The sequence below is a fragment of the Fringilla coelebs genome (genome assembly GCF_963513975.1).
Source record: "Fringilla coelebs genome assembly, chromosome: 27".
Lineage (NCBI taxonomy): Eukaryota > Metazoa > Chordata > Aves > Passeriformes > Fringillidae > Fringilla > Fringilla coelebs.
This window is the reverse complement of record NC_140053.1, coordinates 2,964,027-2,985,994: the sequence shown is the minus strand read 5'-3', so window position 1 is coordinate 2,985,994 and position 21,968 is coordinate 2,964,027. Positions and strand designations below refer to the sequence as shown.

At 52.2% G+C, this 21,968-nt stretch overlaps 2 protein-coding genes across 2 annotated transcripts; both read right to left on the bottom strand.

Moving 5' to 3' along the window:
- Nucleotides 1-44: 44 nt before the first annotated feature.
- Nucleotides 45-10,179, bottom strand: CNP (2'',3''-cyclic nucleotide 3'' phosphodiesterase). Its single transcript, XM_084222443.1, has 4 exons — nucleotides 10,068-10,179; nucleotides 7,464-8,133; nucleotides 6,792-6,934; nucleotides 45-6,282 (listed from the first exon to the last, which is right to left on the bottom strand). The coding sequence occupies exons 1-4, from the start codon at nucleotides 10,068-10,070 to the stop codon at nucleotides 5,830-5,832; spliced, it is 1,269 nt and encodes a 422-aa protein (XP_084078569.1). The 5' UTR covers nucleotides 10,071-10,179; the 3' UTR covers nucleotides 45-5,829.
- ODAD4 (outer dynein arm docking complex subunit 4) lies at nucleotides 10,158-20,772 on the bottom strand (the record flags this gene model as incomplete). Its single annotated transcript, XM_084222013.1, has 13 exons — nucleotides 10,158-10,299; nucleotides 10,511-10,616; nucleotides 11,083-11,161; nucleotides 11,389-11,489; nucleotides 11,652-11,848; nucleotides 12,043-12,129; nucleotides 13,532-13,739; nucleotides 14,449-14,673; nucleotides 15,840-15,996; nucleotides 16,681-16,742; nucleotides 19,082-19,235; nucleotides 19,930-20,061; nucleotides 20,662-20,772. The coding sequence occupies 13 exons, from the start codon at nucleotides 20,770-20,772 to the stop codon at nucleotides 10,158-10,160; spliced, it is 1,761 nt and encodes a 586-aa protein (XP_084078139.1).
- Nucleotides 20,773-21,968: the final 1,196 nt, after the last annotated feature.

Genomic DNA, 21,968 nt, shown 5'->3' with positions numbered 1-21,968 from the left:
AAAGAATTCCTTGGTTTGTTCTGGTTGCTTCCAAAGCAGCATGTCCAGGGTTTGGAGTAACTTGTAAGTTATTTTAATCTTTTGGAAATACTGCCAAGGCTCAATCCAGTTTTGTACAATCCCATTTCACCTGCAAGCCTGGCTTCTTGGCTCTTTCTGTTTCTTTTTTTTTTTTTTTTCCATGGTTCTCCCAGCAAGGCCCACTTGGGCATTAAACTTCTGTGATAACATGTGAGCTTACAATTCTGTATCAGAGAAATGCTGCTTAGAGTTCAAAGAGCAGCTTATGTGAGAATTCCCTGTGATGCAGCTGGAATTAAGGGCTTTGTGTTCCCAAGGTTGTCCTGTTTAAGGGAATATTGAATTTGCTCTGGGCTGAATTCCTTTACTGTACTTTTTTTAAATTAATCCACTTGAATATTTTATATTTGTGCTAAACTTGATTTTTGTTGAGCTTGATGTGTGATTTCCTGTTACTGATCCATGACATGGGTGAGTCTTTCAATGCCAAGTGAATTCCAGGCAGGGATGGTGGGTGGTTTGGGACGTGCAGCACTGAGCTCCTGGTGTGCAGCAGCTGTGTGTTTAGTTAACCTGGCTGAGTGGTTTTCCTCTGGCAGTGATTTACTCCTCCAAAGCAGCAAGAAAATGCAAAGTCCAGCTCTTGAGCTGGCAGTCTGTACTTTCTCTTGTGCAGTGTCAGGAGCTGGAGGGATGGATGAGTTTCTGGCCTGGAGCTGTGTCCTGATGGGTTTGGTGTGGGGCACTGCCCTTTTGCAGTTTGGTTTTTCACCTGAAAGGTGGTGTTACAGCAGAGACTCAGCTGGGAGAGAGCTCTGCTTCTGGGATTCCCCCCTTTTCTGGGCAGCACCTTTTTGTGCAGGTGCCCTTGTGAGCTCCTGCCTGCTGGGTTCTGGAGCCTGGTGCTGTCAGGCCCAGCCCCAGGAGGTTGTGCTCAGCCTGGGGTGTTGGGGAGCAGTGGGGCTGTGGCTGGGGGTCCTGGGCTGGTGCTCAGAGAGGGGCAGAGGGGCTGTGGCTGGGGGTCCTGGGCTGACCCTGGCACTGTGGGGCTGTTGGGGGCTGGAGTTTGCTCAGAGGATGGGTGTTGTGCTGAGAGAGAACCTCCCGGTGACTCTGTGTGACAGCTGCTTTGCCTTCCCTGGGCAGAACAAACCCTGCAGGGAGCTCCTTGCACCAGGTGATCACTGGAAATGGCACCTCTTTGTCTTCCTCCCTCCCGAGGGCTGGGTGTGCCCTCCAGCAGGACGGGACTGTGAGTTCCATCGTTCCATCGTGTCGTGGTCCTGCTGTGATGTTTGGTCAGGATTCTTGACAATCTGCTTAAATAGAGGGAAAATTTAAGGGCTTAAATTTTAGCACTGCAGAATAGAATATTTTACATCTCGTTTGCAGCTCAGCTTTCTAAGTGAACCAGTGCTGAGTAATACTTACAAAACCTGACTCTCCCACGTTTTTTTCCAACATCCTTCACACCCGTGTGAGGGATGGACCCACCCAGGTGCACCAAGAGCAGCTGGGTCCTGGCACTTTTCAGGCTCTGAAATTGTGAATACGTGGGGAACTGAAATACTGGTCTATGCACACTGATGCTTCCTTCCCCAGCTTTCCTGGCACTGTAATCTGAGTTTACAAGAGTTTAGTGGCATTTTGGTTCCATGACATCTGGTCCTGTGTGTGTGTGTGTTGATGTCACTGTACAGTTTGGGCTGTTCTCAGTCTCTCATTGCTGAGCAGAGCCATGTTCTGTGTCTGTCAGTGAGTTTATTCTCATTTTCCCCTGCCCTAGGGAAGTGTGACCAGCTTCCTTCCTCCCTTCCTTCTCTCCAAGCTGAGTGAGCCTATTCCCTGGAGCACAGGAGTGGAATGGCTCTGCTTCTGGGAGAGAAAATGTATACAGCAGCTATTTATAACCTGTACATGAATGCATGATTTAATGTAGTTAAATATTCATATGGTGAGTGCCAAGACTTTCTACAGCACGTTGTTACATGAATCAAGGTGAAGGCAAATGTTTGGAACCACGGAATGGATTGGGCTGAAGGCCTTTAAAGGCTGTCAAGTCCAACCCCCTTCCACTAGCCCAGAGTGCCCCAGGCCCTGTGCAGTCCCTGTCCCCCTGGCACAGAGCAGGGCTTGGTGGCACCTGGCACCTCAGGGCAGCAGCAGTGTCCAGTGGCACTGTGACCTCCACCGTGTCCCAGCACGGCTTGGGGAGACAAAACTCTGCATTTTCCAAAAAATGGACTCAGCTGTGCATTGCTGGGAGTGTTGGCTCCACACATGGAGGAGGACATTGGCCGTGGGTTGTGGTTGGGTGCAGCTCCAGGGGAGCTGAGTGCCAGGGCTCCAGCTCCCTGCAGCTCTCCCAGGGATTTGCCACAATGAGCATCTTCAAGAGATGCTGTGCCTGTGCTGTTCCCAGGAGGACAGAGGCATGTGGAGGTGCAGGAGGTGGTGGTGTGGACACTCTTTGGGGTGACTCTCAGCTCCTGCCAGGGGGGAATGGCTGGTGCTGTGTGAGCTGCTGCTCTCAAGAAGGGCCTGGAAAGGGCAGAGCTGCTGTGGCTGACCGGGCTGGTGTGTCAGGGGGCATCTCCCACCAGCTGAGTTGGGAGAAGATGCTCTGAACAGCTCAAGAGCTTCTCTGGGAATGTTGTGAAGAGTGTGGCTGTGGGCAGAGCTGGCATGTGAGGGCTCTGCTGTAGGACTGCAGCTTTGGCAGGGAGATCAGGAATTGTGGGGCTGTTAGGCTTTGCCTTGGGTGTGCTTTTGTCTGGCCATGCTCAGAGAATCAAGGAATAGTTTGGGTTGCAAAGCTGTGAAGTCCATTCAGGAGGTTCTGGCCACCCTCTTAAGGTTCCTCATTGCTTTAGCTGCACAGAAATGTACCTGATTTGGTTTTGATCCTGGGAGTGTTCAGTGAGCAGGATCCCCAGTGCTGCTGGCTGTTCTAAATGCTAAAATGCAAGTTGGAAAATGGGAGAAGGACAAATTGTTCAGGTACAAGAGTATTATCCATGGAATAGCAGGCTCCTCCACTCTCTGTATCTGCTGAGACACAGAGTGGACACTTGTGGTGTGTCTGAGTTGGAGGCTGGTGCCAGTCCCTGTCCAGCCACACTGGCCCTGGACCTGCAGCCATCAAACAGCCACAGGGTTGGGCCATGTGCTGCTTTGCCATTTCCAAATGACCTCCTCAGTTTCAGTAATAACTCCAGATATTCTCTTCTTTCTAATGGATGGTTTTCATCCTGTTTAAATTCGTGCCTTGTCCTTTCCCCTCCTCTTCCCTAGGGAACAGGACAACTGTGTGCTGCACCCACCCATGTCCCTGGAGCAGTGCTAGTCCCTGGGCAGCTGTGGCAGGGCTAGGTGGCAATAGCTGGTGGCTGTCCCTGCCCTTGGCTCTGTGGGGCCATTCTGGGTCCCTGCATGACTGTGGGAGCTGATGTGGAACACTTTGGCCTTCCTGGCCAGGCCTGGGTGGGGTTATCCCTTCTTGGAGCACGCAGATCCGAGCTTGAGGGACAGCTCTGCTCTGTTGCACCCGAGCTGGAGGGCAGGAGCCCAGCGGGACGAGCAGCCCTGCTGCCATCCCAGCCTGTCTGCCTGCCCAGCCCTGTCCCCAGTGTCCCCTAATGGCTCGTGTGAGCACAGTGTGGTGTGAGGCAGCATCCCAGGGGCCAGGGGGGAGCACCCAGAGCCCCACAGTGCACGTGGGTCACAACTATGGAACAGTCAGGACAAATCCAGGCACCGATGCGAAGCCACTTGGAGAGGAGCTTGTCCCTGTGCTGCCGTATTTATCTGAACTGGAATTCGGAATGTTTACCTCAGTGTATATAGCTCAACCTTTCCCTGGGAGGAAAGGGGAATTGCATGGAGCAATTGCTGTCCCATTGCTTTGCCAAACTCCTCATCCTCTCCCAGCCGGGCTCCGCATCGGTACCAGCTGTCCCTCTTGGACCTTTCTAGGATGTGAATGGTAAAAATGTGAATATTTGTTGTTTACTTCCTTAGCAGAACTCCTGATGCTGTGTTTGTATGGGAAATCAGCCTGAGCAGACCCATATGCAATCGGTTTTACTTTATTATAAACTGTATATGATGTACAAACTAATAAAAACTCAAACGACGACAATGTCACTGTTGTTCTTGAACAGGCAGATGAAGGAGATATTCCAGCTGTGTATTCTGGTGCTGGAGTGATCTGGGCACTGGGGGTGTGGGCTCAGCCAGCCCCTGAGCAGGTGCTGGCAAATCCCTTGTAGAGCTTTGGTGGAACAAACCCTTGAGGTTCTGTCAGGAGAGGCCCCAGCTGAGCGCTGGGCACTCGGCTGCTGCCAGTGTGGAAGTTTGGAGGGATTTCTCCAGGAAGGGTCACAGGTGCTCTGGGTGGGTTTATAGCTCACTGTTTTATGGTATAATGACAATTTATTCTTATCCTTGGCTTCTGATCAGCAGGAAGTATTTTGCTTTCATGGCAGAGTGTTTGGTACCAGAAAAGCACCAAAGCTCTCCCTGCTTTTGGCCTCAACAGTCAGAGGAGAAATGCTCCTTGCCCCAGCAACATTGGACTCGGGGTGAGCTGTGCCCAGCCCCAGCCCAGCCCACGCCTCAAACACAGTCAGTATTTACAGTGTTAGTGGGGTTAATGTCACTCTGCTGCTCCCCAGAGCCTGAGCCAGAGCAGGAGGTCGAGCTGGGACCTTACCTGGGGCTGTTAGTGGAGCTTTGTGTTAAACAATGCCCAGGAGCCACTGCCCTGCTGGGCCAGGGCCTGGCAGAGCACAAACCCAAGCTTCAATAAAACATTTAATGACACAAGTGCTGGGTCAGTAACTTCCAGCTGGGGTTTAGGTTCGAGCAGGTGTGAGTTACAAGGTTACAGTGCCTCCACTTCCTACACTACGGGGTTACTCCAGCCTAACTCTTAACATTCAAGTGCATTAGAGGAAGGGAGTAAAATCTTGCATGAAGTCCAGTTGTGTACTTCAGACATGATTTTAGTTTCTATCAAATAAAATGGAAAAGATGTTAGTTCATCTCTTCCACTCCCTGCCAAGGCAGGATTGTTCCCTACAGGACACGGGATGGTGCTTGGTCCAGCCCAGGTGGAGGGAAGTGGCTGGAGCCACTTTGCAGGAATTGGCTCCCTGTCCTGGTGTTTCACTTGATTTCCCCAAAGTTGGTGTCTTTAAGGCATCACCTGGCACAGTGCCCTCCTCCTGGCTGTCCCCAGAGCATCTCTGCTGTGAGGGACAGCAGCTGCAGTTAGGGCTGCCAGGACCCCTGCCCTCAGCAAGGTCTGTCCTTAGGGCCAAACCCTTGGTAAGGACAGGACTCCTGACAGCAGTGCCCCACACCTGGGTCTCGCTAGTTCTGACCCTGGAATCAGCTGCCAGAATGGCCAATGTCAGTCCCTGGGTGTGGGAGGGGAGGGACATCCTGCAGTTCCCTTGGCTTCAGACCAGCGACTGACAGGCTTTGGTCAGTGCCGACAGGTAAAGATTGTGGTTCAGAGGGAAGCAATAAAAGCCCCAGAGTTGATCTCTCTCCAAGGAAGAAAACAAGCAGGATACCCCAGCAGGTTCCCTCCAAAACTCACATTAAAATCCGTGACAGTTTCAGTCAGGACTTGCTTGTTTTCTTCCTTTGCTGAGGCCGATAACTCCCCAGAGGCTTCACGCTGGGGTGGGCAGGAGGGTTGACTTTAGTAAAGGTAGAATTATTTCTCTTTACACTTTTAAGGTTACAGGAGTTACTTGCCTTTTCAAAACAAACCGAGGAGCTGCCCTGCCTGTGCTCCTAGATGATGGTGCAGGAGCTAAAGGCAGCGCCCCGTTTGTTGGTGCTCTGCGTCGGCACCAGTTTTCCCTTCCCATAGTACCCCGAGAATATCGCCCTCACATCAATCTTCTTCGACAGGACAAGCATCCACATCCCATTATCAAAATACAGCAGTTTCCCTCCTCCAATTTCCCCCACTTGCTCCCCTTTGTTCCCTGCCTTTTCCAGCTTGACAAACTCCAGCAGGTCCAGCCCCGTCTGGACGGCTTCGACGCCGTTGGCGCAGCCGAGGGTGATGTGGGCGCGGCTGCCCCGCGGGAGGTTGTCCGTGGGCAGGATCTTGTCAGCATCCCCCGGCCACAGCAGCAGCTGCTGCTCGCTCAGCTCGATGCGAGCCCCGACAGTCTTTGTGGTGATGAACAGTGCAGAGATGGAGAGGGTGAAGCCTTTGCCGTAGGAAGATTTCACGGCCTGGAGGAGAGGGACACGCACACGGGACAGGGTCAGCGCCTCTCGGTGGGGATTCACTGTGGCTGCTCGTGGCAGCTCTTGCTGTGACATGGTCAAAATACCCAGGGCAAGGAGAAGGTCAGTGCCTGATGTCCCAGCTCCGTGGATCTGGAGCTGGTAACGTCTTTCCAATATTTAACCTGGGCTTATGTGCTCTGAAATAATCGATCTAGGGATCTAAATACCTCAGTTCATCATCATTCAGCTCAAGCTGTCAGAGATGATGCTGGAAGTCATGTGTGATTGGGGAAAGTGGGAGTATTTTGTTTGGAAATACGAAACAAAAATCACCATGTCCACAGTTTGGATTTTTCTCTGCACAGGCCATATGGACATAGTTCCTGTCCCTATATTTGGCCTCTTGGGTCAGAGCAAAGCCCATCCCCAAACCTCTCCCAGGCTCATGGACACCCCAAAGGGGAGGGAGGGGACACGGGGGTGTGTGGAGGAGGTGGGACCCCAACACTCACTTCCTGCTGCGCATATTCCTCAGCTCCAGCTGCTTTTCCAAACTCAGTGTATTTCGTGGTGCAGTGCAGGACCCCGGGTGGCCTCTTCACAAAGTAGCTGGTGAGATCTATTTTTATTTTGGGATCTTCGATAGCAGAAGGAACTGCACATACAGGTAAAAAATGTCACTGTCACAAAGTGATGCCCCTGATGTCAACCCACGAGCCCTGCGCCCATCTCTCCCTTGCCTACCTCAGCCTTCACATCTCTTCTCTCTGACTGCTGGGTGGGAAACCCAAACCCCTCCCTCCTCCCAGGCTCACCGCAGATGGAGCCAGAGAACAGAAGCTCCTGTGCATCATCGTGGCTCATCTTAAACCTGGTGGATTGTTCAGCCTTTCCTATTTCCCTCTCTTTGCCTTTTTCCCACCCAATCCCTTGGAACCAGGGGACACCCATGTCCTGCTGCTGCTATCTGAGCTCAGTGCCCTGTGGGGCCAGACCTAAACAGACTTGGGAAAAGGTCTTTAATTTATTTTTACTTATAAAAGCAACTTTGTCAACTATGAAGACCAGGTTAGTAGCTTTAAAAAAGCTTTTCTTGTTGGCAGTGTTAGAAATTCACTTTAGAAGCTAATCAGACTCATTAACATCAACAGGTAAGAATGTGGTAAGAGAGCATCAATACATACAGTATTTACTCTCCTTTTTGAAGGCTTTGAGACTCCCAAGCTCATCCAAGAATGCCTGGCCAGCCTTCCTCAGGATCTCCGAACTTCTTTTGCTCAAAAACCACCCAAAATACATGGGGAGGAATTCCTTCTCTAAGCTTGGCTTCATCTTCTTCAGCTCTTCCACAGATAATTTCCACTGATTCTTGTCCTTTAGCTGGGGACAATCCAAGCGCCACGGGGTTTTGGGCTCGGCGAAGATGACTTTGTAGCGGTACTTGTCAGCAATGTCAAAGAGCTGCTCCAGCCGTTCCCGCTCGTGGTGAGTGTCATCCAAAACAATGACGCTGATCTCCCGTTTGCAATAGTCAACTAGATCCTCATCCACCTTGGAGTACTCTTCAGGAATGGAGCTTCTTATTAATGGTGTAATTTTATAGTGATCAACAGAGATGACCTTGCAGGCGTCTTTGTATCGATCGTGGATGGCCTGGGCCAGGGTGGACTTCCCGCTGCCAGGCAAGCCCCGGAGGATGAAAAAGGTTTTGGATTCTTTGAGTGTGGAGATGGTGTCTTCATCGTCCAGGAATGGGAAATGCAAACTCTCAGGTCTCTCTTTCGCTGATTGAGTAGACATTTTTCTAAATATTTTAGGCAGGAAAGGGTGACTCTTCTTAGAGAAGCCTCTGTTCTGAAATGGAAGGAGAAAACACTTTGCAGGGCAGGACCCCAGAGACAGTGTGGCCCTGCTGAGACCTTTGTGGAAAGGATGGACAGAGGGAGCATCTCCCCCACACTGCCTCACTTGGGTGCCCTGCTCAGCTGACACCTTCTCCCACAGCAGGGATCCACTGCATCCCACCCAAGGGCTGAAGGTTCAGCCCTGCTCCCCACTCTGGCCTCAGCAGCTGCAGTCCTGCTGCATTAGGAAGGGGTTCCTCAGGCACCAGGAGCTGCCACAAAGCCCAGGCAGAGCTCCTCGTGTGGCACATTTAGTCTGAGCACTTGAACAAACACCTGTGGCTGCCGGATGTGAGGGCAGTGACCCAGGGAGGAGCCCAAGGGGAACTGAAAGTCCCAGCAGGTTGAGAGCTGCCACACTCCTGTCCCTTCACCTGACTCACAAACTCTATTCCCAGGCTGTTGGCTAGAGCAGCCCACAAGGATGGTGCTGTCTGTCTCTGAGCTGCACTGAGGATCAGCAGCTGAGTGCCTCACAGGAGGGAATTTGGGCTCCTCTTGGGAAAAGCAACTGAGAGGCTTCCAGGAAAGCCAAACCCCTCCCAGCAGCTGCAAGGCAGAACTCGAAAGTGAAACCTCGAGTGCTGCAGGAAACGAAACGCTCGTGGTTGGCAGCAGTGAGCTGGAGATGCCGCTGGGAGCTGGCAGGGTTGTCCCTCCCCTCCTGCCAGCAGCTCCGGTTAGCAGAATCCCAGATTAATTCCCAGTAGAGCCTGGGAAAACACGGGACTGAAAGGAAACGTGGGATTTCTTCAGCTGTGAAAGTCCTCAATAGCATCACCGAGGCAGACATTGTTTGTTGGGTCAGTATATGACCTTTCCATCCCCCCAGCTGCCTGAGGGCCAGCCCAGCCTGGGATCCACTGGACCGTGGGAGTGATGCCCAAGAAGCGAGTTTTGCCTTTGATGCAAAAATTAAGTTTTAGATAAAACATAACTGCTCTGCCTGGGCCAGAAAAATGTGTTTCCAGTTCTCAGTTTTTAAAAAACACTTTTCAGATGTTGATTTCCCCATCTCTTTATTCCAGAAGGTGCAGGTGGGTTTTGGTTCCAAATGCCCTGGGAGCAGAAACAGGACCCCACATTTCCCACGGGCAGTGCCTGCCCTGGGCTCACCTGCAGCCTGAGGGACAAACGAGCCCCTGAGAGCATCGGGACCTGTGGGCTCCTCGGAAACCCCCGTGCTGCTTTCCCCGCGCACTCGGGGCTCAGAGTGCTCACACAGGAGGAACCGGTGAATTACCTGGAGCGCAGCACAGGTGCCCCGCTTGCCATGGGGTGGCACGGCCGGACAGCACCGGGCTGTCCCCGCACCGGGCTGTCCCGCGGGCGGGGACCGGGGCCGCTGTTCTGCCGCGGCAGCTGCCGAGGGGACTGAGGCGCTTTTCAGCCCCGCGAACAAAGGAACAATCGCGGCCCCCCCGGGCCATTGTTCGCCGCCGGCTCGGGGACAACGGGCGCCTTCACGGGCCGGGCCGGGTGGACAAAGGCTCCGCAGAGCCCGGGGGAGCGGGGTCCCGCCGGACAATCTCCCATTGAGCCGGGCTCGGCCCCCCCGCCGCCCCCACAAAGCTCCCGCTTGTCTCCTGCTCCCCACGACGGAGGGAGCCATCGCTCCCGGTCCCGGGCTGCCCGTGCCCCGGCAGCCCCCAGAGTGTCCCGGGACCCCCGAGCCGGAGCCACGGACCCCCGGGGCCGTTCTCGGGGCCCGGCTGCCTCCGAGCCCCCCCGGCTCAGCGCCCGCGTGTCGCCAACGCCGCCGGCGCTTCCGCCCTCCGGGGAAGCGGAACCTTTGCCGGGCGGAGCCGCAGCTGCAGCCCCGATCCCGATGCTAGTCCCGGTCCTAGTCCCGGTCCTAGTCCCCATCCCGCTGGTCCCGCTTACCATGGTGAGGGCAGCGGCTCCGGGGCGGCCGCCGGTGCGGAGCGGCGCGGCGGGGAAGCGGCTCTGGGGCGGGAGCGGCCGCGGCTCCTTTCATAGCCCCGGGACTCGCCCGCCCCCGAGGGCCGGGCCGAACCCTCCCCGGGGCGGCGGGGGGGCCCCGGGGCTCAGCCTCCCGCCCCGCCCGGGCCTGAGGATGCTGCCGGGACAGTCCCGTGCCGCGGCGGGGCCGGGGCTGCGAAAGGAGGGTACGGGGTAGGGGGAGGCAGCGCTCCGAGAACGGCGGTGGCTCGAACCGGTTCCTTCCGTGCTATGGATACACCACTGCAGTGCTGGGCACGACGCTTGCTCAATATTTATTTCAACTTCCCGCCTAGGCTCTACTTTTCCCCACTGCTGTCCTTTATTTCCTTGGCCGTTTCCCCCCTTTAGCCTTTTCTTCTTACGTATCGTTTCTGGCTTCCTCTAATGGCTTTACATCTTCATTCTCTTTCTCCTCCTCTTCCACATTCTCAGCGGTGGTTTTTATGCTTTCACTGCTGAAGAGGCGATCTGGGAAGGGAAAAGGAAACTTAAGCCAAGTCCTAGAACTCAGCATTTGGGCACAAGAAAGGCCCCCGGGCTCCCTTACCCTCCCCGGCAATCTCTCACTGCCCTCTAGGTCCTGGCACGGCAGGCGCTGGGCTGCACGGCCCGAGGGGAGCAGCCCCGGGGGCAGCGGGCACAGCGCCCTGCCAGGACCCTCCCCGAACCCCAGGAGGGTTGGGGCACAGCCGGGATGTCGGTGACACCGGGCCAGCCTGCAGGGGACACTCAGGGAGCGCTGCTATCTCCGGCTCTGAGCTGGGCACGGCCGGACCCAGGAGCACAGCTGCAGCAATCCTGGACTTCCACCAAGATTTTAATTCAATACTTGCAAGGAAATGGGCACTGTGGGAATTCTGAGGTGCTGCTGATGTGCAGAACAGGAGAGTGGGTTTTTCCTATTTCTGGGTGCAGAGGTGTGAACGACAAGTACCTTCATGTGAGGGAATCGTCCCATCTTTCTGGCCTTTGTTCAGCTCTCTAATGAAGCTTTTGCTCACATTATCCAAGGCCTGAAAGGGATGAAGTTCTTAATAAAAGCCCCAGAAATGCAGCCACATACCCAACATTGTCCTGTTTTCTTTTCCCATTATTACCAAATCCTTTTGCTATCATTACCAAATCCTTTCCTACTGTAAAACAGCATTTCTGTGGAATTACTGGCTGGAGAATCCCAGCTGGGATAACAGCTTCTCCCAGAGGCTGCCCAGAACTCCTCCTCCCAGAACGGCCCCCTTACCGCAATGATGCCATTTTGAGCAGTTTCACTGGGCACAAGCCTTGCCTTCTCCAGAGCCCTTTCAAAATTCAGGATTGCAGACTGGTAATTTTTCAATTTCACTGGAACAGACAAGGATATCAGCTGGTTTAGCCCAGGAGCAGGAAAACAGCAAGAAGTAATCAAGCCAGTCTTAATGTGAGCAGTTGCTTTGGCTGTTAAATAGAGATGTTTTCAGACCAACTTCTCCACCCTAAGAGCAAAACCTGTGTCCACATCTTTACCTTGTGCCTGTGCCACCAGCACGGTGGCATGGAGCTGCCACTCCAGATCTCCCTCTTCATCTGCTGACTGCAGGGACTGCTCGCCATAATCTTGGGCTACTTCAGCATTATTCAGCTCGAGGTAGCACCGCCCAATTTCATGGAACAGCCAGGCCTTCTCCAGGCTGGATTGGGCCAGTGGAATCTTCTCCTCCCAGCTTCAAGCAGAGTAAGACAGACAAACGTTTACCAACACTCACTGGGTACAGTTACAACTCAAACACTGATTTGATAGCAAAGGGTTCGGGTGTGAAAATTTCTCCAGGCCTGGCTGCAGTGAGAACACACAACTGAAAAACCACGACCTGGGTCACTCCAACCCCTGATGCCTCTGCTGCTGGGCTGTACATACGTGTCAATGGCCTCCTGGAACTTGCCAATCCGGGCGTACACGTGGCCGATGTTGTCCAGGGCCCGGGATATGGCATCCGTCAGAGTGCTAGACAGGGAGACAAAGGGATTGTGACACTGACATCCTCCTGTTCCTCACTCACTGCCTTTCTTCATGGTCCCCTTGGTGCTCCCCAGGTCAGGCTGAAAGTCATCAAATCAAGGTTGATTTTTGATTTTTTCTACAGCTCTGGCAGCTGACCCCATGAGACATAGGGGAATGGTTTAGCTGTGCCGATGAATAATATTAATATTAATATTAATTTTTTTTTTAAATCTGACAGCCCTTGGGAAAGTCTTTCCACTTTTCATTGCCTCTCTTTCCCTTTGTGGGAAGAACTCATGGATAATTTCTGTTTTTCAAAGCAAAGACACAAAAAGGTGTCTGCAGTGTGTCTGCAGGCTCCTGACACCAGCCCTGATCCTGTGTTTGGACCAAGCTTTGCTCCATGCTACAGGCAGCTCCTTCTGTAATAAAGCCCTGTGGGCTTTAATTTCTTCTTAATTATCCTCATTCTCATCTTCAGAAGCAGCTTTGCCTACCGTTAGCTTAGAGATGGAAAAGCCTGAGCGAGGAGCAGAAAAATGCCATGGGAGCCACGGAATGACAGGTTTGGGTGGGAAGGGACCGTAAGGACTCAAACCCCCGTCACGGGGTGATTAAGGCGAATAATTAACGAGTCATTAGCGGCGTCTCCAGCTGCAGCCGCCAGAGGGTGCAGCCCGCCCGTCACTGCCGGTCCTTCCCGCACCTCGGGTTCAGCGAGGTCCCAAAATCAGCATCTCCTCCTCTCCCTCCTGCTAATTCCTGCCTTTACCTGGCCTGCTCGGGGACTGCGACCGCCAGGAGAGAGGCAGCCTTTTCTTAAACCATCATTCATTTCCAAAAGGATTTTTGAGAAACAACCACTCAGTGATATTTTAAAAGCTCAGTGCACTACTGCCAAAAAAGTCCCAAATCACTTCAAGGCACTGTTGTGTGACCACATTTTGCTCCACTGTGTTTCAGCAGGAAGAGCTGTGGGATGTGTCTGGTGCAGAAAGGTGAGTGTACCTGGAAGAGACTCTTATTTCAAGCCATGCTTAATGGTCTCTATGAAAAGAAGCTTAAGACAAAATGTAGCAGAAAACTGGAGCAATTTCAACCCTGATCTTCCTGGGAAGAAAGTACCTGCTCAAGATTAAAGTGCTGAGACTGGGACTTGTGTTCTTTTGCTTTGCTACAGAGGAGGTTTTGATATGCCCTATGCTGTGGGTCCTTAAAAATCTACTTCAGGTTCCTTATTTTGAAATAGTGAAGATAAAAAGTCACCACCGACCCTAATACTTGTGCAGAGCTGAATGTGTAACCCTGTTAAACCCCCCAGGTGAGAATTACTTTACCTAATGCTAAAGCACCTTCACAGAGGTATTTTCCCCTTTCTCCACCCACCTGAACTTCCCAGACTTACTGCTCCCTGGCACATTCCAGATCCATCTTGTGGCTGTGCAAAGCTGCCTCCATCTGTCCCATTGCCAGCTGTGCATTCCCAATGCAGCTGTGGAGGTTCCCAATCAGTTCATTCCTGTTGGGAACTTCATCCTCTGACCAGGCTTCTATCTTTTTCAGCAGACGTTCAGCTTTCCTGCAGCTTTGCTCAGCGGAACCTCTGGCCAGCACTGGGGACAGGGAGCAGAGTTGGACACTGGGGTGTGACACAGAGGCATTGAGAAGCTGTGAATTCCCCATCCCTGGCAGTGTTCCAAGCCAGGATGGATGGGCCTTGGAGCAACCTGGGAGAGTGGAAGGTGTCCCTGCCCATGGTAGGGGGGGGTGGAGTGGGGTGAACTTCAAGGTCCCTTTTGTCACCATATTTTGCGAAAAATCCTCGTTGCCCAGGATTCTTTTCCTGGGAAGCTGAGAGGCCTCAGAGAAAAAGGAAAACAATATTCTCTCATTTGCATCTATTGTGTTTTGCTGCTTTGGAATGTGGTTTGGACATTGTTTATCCAACAGGTGGTTGTTTGATTAGTTCCATGTGAATTGTTTTAACTTTATGACCAATCACGGTCAGGCTGTGTCAGGACTCTGGAGAAAGAGTCATGAGATTCATTATCATTCTTTGTAGCCTTCTGTAAGTATCCTTTCTCTATTCTTTAGTATAGTTTTAATATCATATCATATCATATCATATCATATCATATCATATCATATCATCCTTCTAAGAACGTGGAGTCAGATTCATTCCCTCCTGCCATGAGGAAATACCACACCCTTCCAACCCTAAACCATCTTGGGATTCTGTGACACTCAGGAATTGAGACCTGGTGAAGTGGCTAACCCTCAGACAAAGCTCAGGAAAAGAGCTCCCCACAGGCAGGAACCTACTCAGCTCAATCTCCTCCATCTCCTTTGCGATGGCTCTGGCAATGTCGGATGGTTTCTGTTTCTTGTCCCGCGCCCGGCCCTGCCGCAGGACCTTGCGCTCGAACTCCCGCGCGTAAATCGGCTTCTGCTGCTGCCAGAAGTCCCGCCGCTGGTTCAGGTAGGAGATGCCATCCAAAACCAGGTCCATGACTTTGACACCCTGCCTTGTGCTGCTCTGCATCAAGTCTGGGAATAAAATAAGGTAGAACACAGGTGAGAATCAAAAGACCTGAGCTGCAGCTCAGTGGGGAATTGATTTGGAATGTTCTTTTGTTCTGACACAGACACTCCTGGACATGAAAGTGTCCTGTGCTCCTCAGAGCTGAGGTGATGGGGGAGCTAACAATGAACTCTGTGGCATTCACATTTTCTGAAAAATCCCTTTGCCCAGGATTTTTCTCCTGAGACGCTCAGAAGCCTCAGAGAAAAAGGGAAACAATTATTATCTCCTTTAATTCTCCTGTGTTTTGCTCCTTTGGAATGTGTTTGGAGATTGTTCACCCACAGGTGATTGTTCCATTGGTTTCTGGTGTGAGTTGTTTTCACTCTTTGGCCAATCAGGGTCAAGCTGTGTCGAGACTCTGGAAAGAGTCACGAGTTTTCATTATTATCTTTTTAGCATTCTGTAATTATCCTTTTTGTATTCTTTAGTATAGAATAGTATAGCATTCTTTAATATAAAATAATAAATTAGCCTTCTTAGAACATAGAGTCAGAGTCATCATTCCTTCCTTCATTGGGGCACCCTGCAAATACAATAAAATTCTCTACCCATGTGGTTCAGTGAGCTGAGCTGGTGTTCCAGCCTCGTGTCTGCTGCCTTCTCTGCTGACCAGAGCCAAGAAGGGGCCCAGTAAGTGGGGCCAGCTGTGCTGAGCACCTGTGCTCTGGGACAGAACATCTGTATGGCACATCTGTATTGACAGGGCACTTTGAACAGTGCTGTGGATCAGGCTGGCAGATGGAAAGTGAGAGGGCTTTTACCTGCCTGCAAACCAGACTGCCCACATGTGTAATTAGTGCTGGCAACACTGTAAAACCTGTGAGCAAACCAAATCTTAATCACTTCTCTACTTCTGGGTGAAAAGTTCCCTAGAAATATGACTAAAGGAGCATCATCTTTGTGCCTTTTTCTAAAATAAGATACTTCTCCAATTCCTGCATCCTGACCTTAACAGCATTATTAACAAACCCACAGAGGAGTCACAGCCCCATGAGCAGACACCTGCCTGTCTCCCCACCACTGTGAGCTCTAGAATAATTAACTAAGAGTCACAGAGATTTAAAAGAAGAAATAAAGAAGAATAAAAAAGAGATGAAAGAAAATAGAATCTGCTGAGAAGGAGAAACACCTTCATCCTTGAGCAACTTCTCCAGATACGCCTTGTCAGCATAAAGCTCTCCCAGAAGCTGTTGCTCTGTTTTTGGATTCTGCTTCTTGGTCTGGTGTTGATCCTTTTGGTCCTTTGGTTTGTTTTGCTGTTTCTGCTTGTCTTTTTTGCTCTGTAGCTAGAGAAAACCAAAAGGAGTTGAGGGACATCAGTGGGGAACACTGGAATGAGCAGAAGTCTGTTTAAACTCCATATAAGACAACTTATTTTTTTAATAAAAGCAAAAAGTCAGTGTCTCACCAGATGCTTTGGCCATGAGCAACTGAAATTCTGCAGCCAATTGTGCTCCCTGGGGAACCACAAGGGTGTTACAGAATGGGTAAGAACTAGTTCTGGCTTTTCAGAGGAACAAGACACTACTGCAATGGAGCACCCAAAAGTGAAGCAATAAAGAAAGTGTACATTATCAAAACTGTGACCCTTAAACATCAGGTAAACCCAAAGTCAATATTGGAGCTCACTGTGCCCTCTTTGACCTCTGGGCTGTTACTCATTGGATGGGTGGCTGGCAACACCCCCAGACATGGGCTGGAGGAGAAATTCCAGGTTTTGTTCCTGCATGGTGGCTCTTCCTGCCCTTCTGCCTCTCCCTTTAAATTCTGGGTGAATTGAGCCAGACCTGCATTAGAAGCAGGTGATGAACACTCCCATGACAGGCCAGTGTGTTTTAATGCTCCAGAGGCCCTTCAGCAGGCCCCCTGCTCCCACAGCCACCTCCCTGCAGGGACTGTCACTCCTCTGGTGCCCATTTCAGCATCACAACAACTCCAGAAGCTTCTCCAGCAAGAGCCCTGTGCTGTACCTCTGCCTGCCTGCTCACAAAGCACAGCTCCTCCGTGCTCTCCAGCTTCACTGAGGATGGATCTGCAAACACAGAGTCTGAGTTAGTGCTGCACACAGCCATGCAGGGTCTGCTGCTCTGTCCTGACCCCCAGGGGAACACTGACTTTGACCCTCATTCATGGAGAAAGTTCCCTAGACTTCAAGATAGACTGGAATCCATAAAAGTGTGAAATAGATTATAGAGAGTAATGTAGGTGTGTCACTTGTGTGAGAAATTTGCCAAGTAAAAATTCTCACCAAATATTTGTGAGATAAATACTTACAAATTGAGTTGAGTAAATTTGTCAGTTGTGAGTAAAATGCCCATAAAGGTGCCAAGCCCAAAACATTCAGTTCCAACCATGTTTCTCGTGGCATAGGGGGTGCTGGTGTGTTCTGGGAGCAGAGAATGCCACCAGCTCCTCTTGGGATTTTAATTCACTCAGCACCAGGGGCTCCTGTTGCAATATTCCTACAGACAGGATACATCTTGCATGGAAACTGAAGGAGAAGGATGCAGCTGCTTCTCTGGGATCACAGCTGGAGCATGAAATGGAAGGAAAGGTATTTTAAAGGTTTGTGCACTGATTAGGGTAAGGCCCATTGTGTTTACCACCATCTGTCTGCACCCTGGGAAGGAACAGCTCTTTGTTTGGTCTGAGGGAAGGACAGAGCTGCTGAGGATGTGCAGAATTCCCTTCAGCAGCCCCAGGGCCCAGACCAGCAGCACAAACACAGGGGGGCCACAGGGGCAGGTGCTCCCACCCACCCAGGTGAGGCAGAGCCAGGGAAGCAGCTTGGGGATGTGCCCTGTTAATGTGTGTGCATTTCCCAACTGTTCAAACATCCACGTGTTTCCATGCAGCTCACAGCTATTGACTGATTTAAAATATTTTTAGTTATATATCAGTTACTTTAGTTATGTTTAGTTAAATATCAGTTTTCTATTTTTTAAATTCATTTTTGTGCCTGCAGCCCAGGGGGTCCAAAGGTGGTTAGAGCTCTTGGCTCAGGATATTGAGCTGGGGAGATTTCAGCTGGAGCTGTGATGATACCTGAGCATTGTGCTAAGCTCAGGAAGCAGCAGGAATGGAGGAAAGCAAGCCAGATCTGGAAACCTTCCCTGTTTTGTTTTTTTTAACAACTATCCCATCTGAAAGTGCTGCAGGCTCTGGTGCCACTGGCACGGGTTTAACAGGGGGAGGGGCTGAAGTTTTGAAATTTTGGGAGAGGGAGGCCCTGGCCTACCTGGGAATGTGTGTGGGGTGTGCCAGGAGCTGGGCAGGGACAGGCTCCAACCCACCCCACAGGTTTGGCAGCCCCAGAGGAGCCCTGCACACGTGCTCCACTCACGTGGCAGAGGCGGCAGCCCCAGGTGAGGTGTGTCTGTGCCCCACACTGGGACACGTCCTGTCCATGCCTGCTGGTGGAGCTCAGAGAAAAACTAAGTGAAAAGGGATGAATTTTCTGTTTGTTTTAAACTCCATGAGGTCCTTGGCCTTTCCTGTCTCTTCAGGAGCTGCTCAGTGATCTGAGCCAGGAATGATGAAAGCAGAGCTCGTTACAAGAGTCAACAATTTCAGTGCTCTTTTGCAATGAAAACTGGAGGAGAGTCAGGATTTCAGGAGGCCAGTCTGAGGTAGCATGGCACATTGCATTCCAAGCTTTGAATACAGGGATAAAGGTGTCAAAATGGATTCTGCAGGTAGATCATAGAATCATGAAATCCCAGAATGGTTTAGATTGGAAGGAACTTTAGAGCTCATGCAGTTCCATCCCCTGGAATTGCACCTCCCATGGTGCAAACCTTCCACTATCCCAGGGTGCTCCACACCCCATCCAACCTGGCCTTGGACACTTCCAGGGGTGGGCAGCCTGGGCCAGGGCCTCTCCACCCTCACAGAGAAGAATTTCTTCCCAATATCCCATCCAACCCTGCCCTCAGGCAGTGGGAATCCTTTCCCCCTTGTCCTGGCACTCCAGGGTGTCTCCAACTTCCTTGTCAGCTCCCCTCATGTACTGGGAGGCCACAAGCAGGTCATGGATTAGATGAGATGCTCTGGTCTGTATTCTCTGGAAAGTTTCCATGATGATTTTGGAAACTGGAGCATCAGGATTTACCTACAGAGCTAAAGGGATCAGGCACTATGTATGAACAACATTCAGAGGAGAAAGAAAGAACAAAAGGGAAAAAGAGCAGGGTTGGCTCTTTGTGGTGCTTCCTGGTGCTTCTGGATGTATCTGCCACAAAGAGCAAGAACCCAGAAGCAGAGAGGCTCTGCTGTGGGGCTCTTGGGTCACTGGCAGAGCTGATGTGCCACCAGCTGTGCCCTGAACAGCGTGGTCCAGGCTCATGGGGGCCAGAAAGTGACACTCCTTACCCCCAATGCAGTTGATAATGGCCTCCTCAGCCTTGTGGATGCCCAGCTGGAACTTGTGCAGGTCGGGGCGGAGCCTTCGGCCTCGGTGGTAAAAAACCAGAGCAAACTCAAAGTCCCCCATGGCATACAGGGTCTCTGCTTTCTGGTAAAGTCCCTAAAATGACATTTGGGGGAAGAAATTGATAAAATGAGGGAAAATTTTGATGGATCTCAAGTAACTCCTGTGTGAGAGCCCAGGGCTGTAACAGCTTGCTGTCACAGACATATTTTATGAAAAATCCTTTTGCTAGGATCTTTTCTCCTGAGAAGCTGAGAGGCCTCAGAAACAAAATGTAAACAATGATTATCTGCTGCTGTGGAATGCAACGGGTGCATCTTTGATTGGGCTCATGTGGTTGTTTCTAATTAATGACCAATCCCAGTCCAACTGCCTCAGACTCTCTGGTCAGTCACAAGATTTTATTATCATTCAATTCCTTTCCTTTCAAGCCTTCTGATGAAATCCTTTCTTCTATTCTTTCAGTATAGTTCTAGTATATAATTTTCTTTTTATATAATATAGATCATAAAATAATAAAGCAGCCTTCTGAAACATGGAGTCAAGATTCTCGTCTCTTCCCTTGTTGGGGTTGCCTGCAAATTTGACATTTGGTGAGCCCTGAGTGAGGAACATTGCCACAGCTTGCACACATTAAACCCCACACCTGGAGGTGCCTGAGCACCTCAACAGCTCTGAGAGCAGCAGAAATCTCAGGAGGGTTTGGAGTTTCCTCACAGCTCTGCCTCAGACCCTGCAGGGTCTCACAGATCCTTGGCCACCCTCCCCTCCTACCCCTTCAGCCGGTTACCTCATAGAACGTATTGTCAATTTGGAGAGAGGCTTCAGCATCTTTCAAGGAGTTTTCTGTGTCCCCAAGTTTCAGAAAGCACTTGGAGCGGGTGATGAGGCAGTGCTTGTCTCCTGCTCTCAGCTTCAGTGCCTGGAACCACAGACAGGGACATGTCACCAGTGCTGGACATGTCACCTGTGCTGGCTCAACACCACAAATGCACAAATGCAGGTATTTGATGCCACAGTTCCCATGTGGATCTTGATGATGGATGAGGATAAGTGTTGCCCTGATTTTTAAATTTTTTCTAAGCCTTCTGATGTCTATATTCTTGTAAGGAACTTTCTCACACACTTTCATATAAATAACTTATTGTTTTGCATTCTTTTATAGAAAAAGAGAAATTTGATGGCCTGTTGGTTTGTGCAGTGTCATTGGAGAGGTGGCACTGTCACCCTCCAATCCACTGTCACTTTTGGAAATCTATAAATGTTGGAGTCAGAAATTAAAAGTTCTCTTTTTACCATCGAAAAGCTGCATGTCCTATAGCAACAGATAAAACTTCAAGGATTTTACTGAAAAGTCTTGTCTTGTTTTTCACAGCTTCTGCAGGCTCTGCCCTGTCCCTGAACTGCCCCATCTGGGTGACCACCTCCCCCGCCTGAACCGAACCGAACCCGCCGGGGCCGTCCCCCCCGAGGCCCCTCCCGCCGTGGGCATCTCGGTGCCCTCGGCCCGCGGCGCCCTCACGTCATTGAAGCAGCCCAGAGCCTTCTCGTGCTGGCCGCGCCGGCTCAGGGCTGTCCCCTCGCTCATGAGGTTCCCGAAGGAGACAACGGGCAAGAGGTCCTCGTCCGCCATGGCTGCGCTGCGCCGCCGTTGCCAAGCAACAGTTACCGGGTAACATCCACTTCCGGTTATCTGCCCCGCCCCGGAAGTGACGAAGGCGCCCGCCCGGTGCCCACGTGCCGTGCCGGTGTCCCGGGCGGCTCCGGTCCCGGCGCTCGCTGGCTGTGCCTCTGACCTGGCCCGGCTCCCTGCCCGTAGGATTCTGTTCTTCCACCCGCGCTCCCGGAGCCCTGCGCGGCCGGGAGGGGTGGGAGCGCGGCCGCTCCGTACAGCTCCGGTGCCGCGGTGCCTGCGGAACACCGGGCAGAGCCGGTTCCTCTGCCCCGGCGGGCAATGGCCCGTGTATTCCGCAGGGGCAACGCGAGGGCAGCCGCCTCCTCCCTACAGCCGGTTATTCGGTACCGGTTTCGCCGCTGAGAGGTGTAATCCTGACCAAATAAATGACGAACGGCAAACGCTGCTCGTTCACTCCCATCAGCACTCCGGTCCTGACTTTATTTTGGCGCCGGTTCAGACTCTCCGCCAAGATCAGTGCTTGAAACACTTTGTTCCTGCCAAGTGACTCAGAGTAAGGGCGGGGGGAGGAGGAGGGCATCTGTCCGCTCGGCACCGGTGACATTTAATGGCACCACGAGGCGCTGCCCGCGGCTTGGCCCCGGCCCAGCGCCGCTGGCCGGCCGCCGCCGGGGCGGGAGGCGGGGTGGGGTCAGGCCAGGGTGGGGAGACACGCACTGCCGAGTCCGGAGTGGGCGGCCGGGCTGACACACCCCGTCCCCGGGGAACCGGGCAGGCGATTTCAGGCAGATTAGGGGCTCCGTAGCTGTTTTACCGGGAGATTTTCCTCCGCTGGGTGTCAAACGCCGTCCCCACCGGAGCGGGCAGCAACAGTGTGTTCGTGAGGGGCTGTGCAGGTCTGTGCCCAGCCCGGCGACATTGCCACCACACCGGGACAAGGCCGCCCGTCCGCCGCGCCCGGTGCTCCCTCAGCTCCCCCTCAGCGCCCGGTGCTCCCTCAGCGCCATTCCTCAGCGTTAGTCTGCCCGGGAACCCCGGGGAAAAGCGATTTGGGGTGGGTGTTCCCAGGAAGCGGGAGAGCCGTGGCGGCTGCCTCGGAGGCTGTGAGGAAACGGAGCAGCGCTCCCGGTGCTTCGGGAGGCACCGGTCACTCGGCCCTGGCAATGCCGCCACTCCCCCGTGGGTACCACCGC

Coding starts and splice junctions, on each gene's coding strand:
- CNP (XM_084222443.1), bottom strand. Junction 6,935..7,463: donor CAAAAAGGAGAGTAAATACT/GTATGTATTGAT, acceptor CTGTATGTGCAG/TTCCTTCTGCTATCGAAGAT. Junction 6,283..6,791: donor AGGAATATGCGCAGCAGGAA/GTGAGTGTTGGG, acceptor CCTCTCCTCCAG/GCCGTGAAATCTTCCTACGG.